The sequence below is a fragment of the Pyrus communis genome, chromosome 12 (assembly GCF_041283825.1).
Source record: "Pyrus communis isolate YQ-2024b chromosome 12, ASM4128382v1, whole genome shotgun sequence".
NCBI classification, from domain to species: domain Eukaryota; kingdom Viridiplantae; phylum Streptophyta; class Magnoliopsida; order Rosales; family Rosaceae; genus Pyrus; species Pyrus communis.
The window spans coordinates 10,821,696-10,826,559 of NC_142576.1; the positions used below are offsets into that span (position 1 = coordinate 10,821,696).

A 4,864-nucleotide genomic window follows, 5' to 3' on the forward strand; every position below is an offset into this window, starting at 1 on the left:
TCTATGTTTCTGTCTCCCAATTCCCAAATGGCAATACAACTCCATCAAAAGTTTACCAACTAAACCCAATAATCGTCGTCCAAAAAGTTAGGAAATATTGTTACAACAAAAAATCTTTTACAGTCAATTTTAATTTTTACATCAATAGATTTTAATTCCAAGGATTAAAATAAAATTTTCCATTTTGTAGCGCGTATAACGCCATCTACATCAGGACGCGTTTGCATCAGTGTTGTAAAACACACCAATCGCCCCGCTCTCTTTTTGCTCACCGAGTCACCGCCGCGACAACGAACAACAAAAACAAAAAATAAAAACGCCGAGAAATACTGGAAACAAAACCCGCGATGAGCGATCAGCATCCACGGTTGAACCACCTCCGCAGCACCTCCCAGCTCCTCCGACAAGCCACGACGTCGTTCGCCGGCAACCTCTTCACCTTCGTCTTCCTCTCCCTCCTCATCTTCTCCTTCCGTACGGTCGTCGAAAATGGGACCCACCTCCTCACAACCTTCGTCGACCGCGACCCTTCTCTCAAGTCCCTCCTCTCCCGCCTCGACCTCGCTGGAGCCGGAAATCCCAACCACCGGTCTCCCCGATCTCAGGCCGAGTCCCCTTCTCCGATCACTCTCCGCCGCCGACACCGCCCAGTTCTCCACCTCACCCGGGTCGGAACCTTAGACGAGGATTTCTTCTCCGGTGATGACGACGACGCCCGATCCCTCTTCGGCTCCAATCGGATCGCCCCCATCCTCATTTTCTCCTCCTCCTCTCACTCCACCTCCAAATTAGGGTTTAATGGAACTTACGGGACTAGGGTTTCTGAGATCATGCGCTCCAGCCTCACGTTCAAGGCCGAGAAATTCACCTTATCCGATGATAGTGCTAGAGACAGAGATAGCGACGGAGATAGCAATGACCGAGAAGAGAAAGGGGGCGATGACGAAATGGACGATCGGGCTGTCGATTTGCAATTCTTCATCAAGGGATTGGAGCTAGGTCGCCAGGACGTGGCGACGTTGTTCTTCGTTGTGAGTTTCTTATCTGCAGCTTACGGTTGGGTAATTCTAGGGTTTCTTGTAACGTATTCATGGGTTCTTGGCATTGTTTTTACCACAGTTGTGAATGATCTGATCGGGCGGTTTACTTCGTTTATTGGTCTGGTTTGGGATGGGTCCAGATTGGGCATCAAGAGGCTCTCTGGGTTCATTCTCATGAGGTGGGCGGTGAGAGATGCTCTCACTCAGCTTCTGGGATTGTGGTATTTCGGCGAAATTGAGGACCAGTACTCTTTTTTCAAGCTATTTATCAGGTTAAAGTTGATGCCTTTTTCGGTTATGCCTCCCTGGATTCGAGGTTATGAGAAGGAGATTACTGGGTTTTTGTTTATGTGGTACTTGCTGGATACATTGGTGGCATTCGTATTTTCTGTCGATGCATGGGTTGCCATAGTGGATTCAAGGAAGAGTGGGAAAGAGATTGTCAAGGAAGGCTGTCATTTAATGTTGTCAATGTTGAGCCAAGCTATCCAAATTAAGTGTTTAGAATCTGTATTGTGTGGGGAATCTGTAAGATGGGCTTTAACTCGAATTTGTGGAAGATCGTTTGCCAAGCTCTTTCAGTCGACTGTGGAAGTTTACTTTATGGTTGCTTGGCTCATATTTTACTTTGCAGTGAGCACGAGGAGTAGAGATGCTAGTTCTCAGGGGGAGAGGATTGGAGCCCTAGATTGAGGGCCTTAGATGATACTTAGCAGTAATTGGCTGGCAGTTTTTCTTGCAGACTTTGATTGTAACACTACATTACTGGTAATCTTTCAGTGCTCTTTGTTCCTGCTTTGGATTCCCTGATATTCCGCACTGCCATTGTTTGGTGTAGTTTGCCAGACAGATGTTGTTGTATGTACTTTACCTCAAGGCAGTATACAATCTGTGTGTTGCCTTGCACAAGAATACTTCATGTGTAAATGACGTTGCAATCATTGTTTTAATTCTCTGCATTGTATGTTGATAATGAAAGAAATCAGAGTCGTCATTGTGAGAGTGACTTAGATTGTTGTAGATTGATCTTTCTTTCGCTTTATTATGGAAGAAATTCTTTTTAAAGATACCATTTTTTTCATTTTTGTTATACACATTGCACAGGATATCTGAATGCGCCTTAATTTACTTTTATGGACCACCATATATGGATGTATTAATGTTTCTCTTGCTGTAATACAAATGTGATGAGAAAAGTAGATGACCTTTGGGAGTGTATATCTTTGGGTATTCTTGAGGTATGCTGTGCAGGTAGATGAGTCTAGGGTTAGTTTGCTACAACAATCATATGAAATGCGTATAAGTTATCGAGGACCTTTTTCAGCGGTAGACTCTGAATACTATGTACTTTTGATATGGTTTATACTGATTGAATAGGGTTTGTGTCGGACGTGCCAATTGTTGGTTTAATGTATTTTTACTCTGAGAAGTATTTAAGCAGTGAAAATTTTGATAAGATGCAAGGATTCATTTCTGGTCTTGTTAAAGATGGAGAATTCATGCTGGAATAAACTTGACCAGCCACAATTGGAGATCACCATGTATATGTAGATATTAGAGTTCCCCTGCTTTCCTTGCGACTTTCTTAGGGATGGTGGATGCTGTGGAAAATGACATTCTGAAAGCTTTGTGTGTAGAGTCATTGATAATATTGCCATATATATATATATATATATATGTATATATATAGGATTAGGACCCCTGACTTTGGTGTTAGATCCTTTAGATCACTGCAGGCTTATTTTTCCTATCTTGAATGTGCTCGTTTGTTATTTCAAGCTGCATATGTCAAGGCTATGCGAATTCGGCATGCAGTTTAAGTCGCTCAAAAACAGCAATGAGTTGAGTTAAACAGTTGAGAGGTCTGGTGCTCGAAATGTAGGTGAAAATAGTTTATGATCGTATAACTTGAAGTTTCTTTTCTTCTTTTTCGGTCGGAATATAATTCGAGGATTCTAATGCCAGTTTTATGTAGAAAAAGACACTGGCGTTGAAGAGGGCAAGTCTAATCGTTTTATGAGGTCTCTGAAATTTCAAGGTACTAACTATTGCAGCTTCCTTAGGAGAAGCAAGATTTCGAATCGGTTTGTTGGACAGTCTTTTCTAAGATGTCGAGAAGTTCGAATGCAATCTGATCATTTCGGTGCTTTGAAATTTTAGATTGTCCTTAGCTTATTTGTGCATTTCCTACATGGCAGGATTCCTTTTTGGAATTTCATGGTTATAAGACCTTAGTTTGGCCCTTTTTTTTTTTTTTTTTTTTTTTTTTTTGTGGTTTTTGGGTCAAACGATAGATTTGTTAGATTAGAGAGCCGACGGAGTTCAAACCCATGCCATCATGCAAGGGTACAAATCCTTTTGACCGCTATGGTAAGAGGCCACTTGCTGGCAACAAGACCTTGGTTGGGAAACTTGGAAGCCAGGATTTTGGGAATTATAATTTTTTTTTATTAAATTTTTTGTCAGAGTTTGGAGAATTCTGCAGCCCTAAATACAAAACAATGACTGTATGGTCTCGCTAGATCTGTAGATCCCACACTGCTAACCAGAGGAATAACTAGTGAAACAATGAACTACAGAGGCAGGAGGGGGTCTAAAACACTTCGTCAATGCTTCTTCTTGAAGCCTAAGAGATGACTAATTTGGAGTGTTGATTACTATTTTCCCATAGAATTGTCATATTAATGGAAGTCGAAGTGGGAGTTTAGCTCATAAATTTTGAGCAGTGGTCCAGTACTCTGCTTCCAATTTTGGTGCTGATATACATAGTTTGGAGTCTGGACCACTCCAGTTATGTTTCACACACATCAAATTCCAAGCCTATAAAAACAGCAAGAGGAAGAAGAACTCTACAAATTAGGATAAAATTAATCACTTGGAATTCTACATATATAAAATAAGGCTATATCTCTCTCCCGATTTATCATGAATCAATTAAATACCACAGTGTTCTCTGTTAGTACATTCACTTGAATTCTCAGAGACACAGAGGAATCCTTCGATGGTCATCCGGCGAGCTAGCGCAGCGAACAACGTCGAGGAAGAGGCTCTCGTCGCACGGGATGTAGAGCTTCGAATCAGCCTTGTAATCGTATTCTTCTCGAGCTTGATCGAGCAATGCCTTGAACAGAGGGTGGTTAAGCACGGTGATTTTGATCACAAACCTCTTGTGGTTTTGACCAACATAGATTACTAAGTGACCCTTTGGGACATCTTTGGGGATTGAGTTTTCTTCTTGCATGGAAGGCCAGAGAGCCCATTGGCAGCAGTTTTCATAGCATGAGGAAGAAGGTATACTCTCTTTACTCCCCATCTTCCTCCACTTGTTAGCACACACCCTTACAAACTTCCCCTTCATCATTCTTTTTTTATTTTATTTTATTTTTAGCTATTTATACCCACACAAACAATAAGAGAGAGAGAGAGAGAGAGAGAGAGAGAGAGAGAGAGGTGGTAGTGTTAGTACAAAGATGACAGGTATATATAGGTGTGGGAGAGGAAGCACTATTTTGGAGCATTGAAGGGTTGAAATGATAGGTTAGATATGAGGAAAGCTGCGATGCGATAATTGTGATCAATATCATGGGGCAACTTATCAAGAGATGTTTTTTTTTTTCTTCCAAATTTTCATATTTACTATAATCAACTGGATTTGTTATTTGCATTCTAAAAAATCGTTCTTCAATTATTTTTATTGCACATAAAAAAGAAGAAAAAGATATAAAATAATTATTTTGGAGTACTGGTAATAGATCACAATAATATATATTATGTCAATAATTACTAAGTCATTTATAAGTGTTACAGATTACTGATAATCAACA

General features: G+C 40.7%; 2 protein-coding genes across 2 annotated transcripts; one reads left to right on the top strand and one right to left on the bottom strand.

Annotated features, from left to right (window-relative positions):
* The first annotated feature begins 205 nt into the window (after positions 1–205).
* Positions 206–2,105, top strand: LOC137745288 (uncharacterized). Its single transcript, XM_068485220.2, has one exon. It carries the CDS (start codon positions 348–350, stop codon positions 1,731–1,733), a length of 1,386 nt encoding a protein of 461 aa, XP_068341321.2. The 5' UTR covers positions 206–347; the 3' UTR covers positions 1,734–2,105.
* Positions 2,106–3,885: 1,780 nt separating this feature from the next.
* LOC137744372 (SAUR-like auxin-responsive protein family) lies at positions 3,886–4,508 on the bottom strand. Its single transcript, XM_068484202.2, has one exon. The coding sequence runs from the start codon at positions 4,399–4,401 to the stop codon at positions 4,018–4,020; it is 384 nt and encodes a 127-aa protein (XP_068340303.2). The 5' UTR covers positions 4,402–4,508; the 3' UTR covers positions 3,886–4,017.
* Between the last annotated feature and the right edge of the window lie 356 nt (positions 4,509–4,864).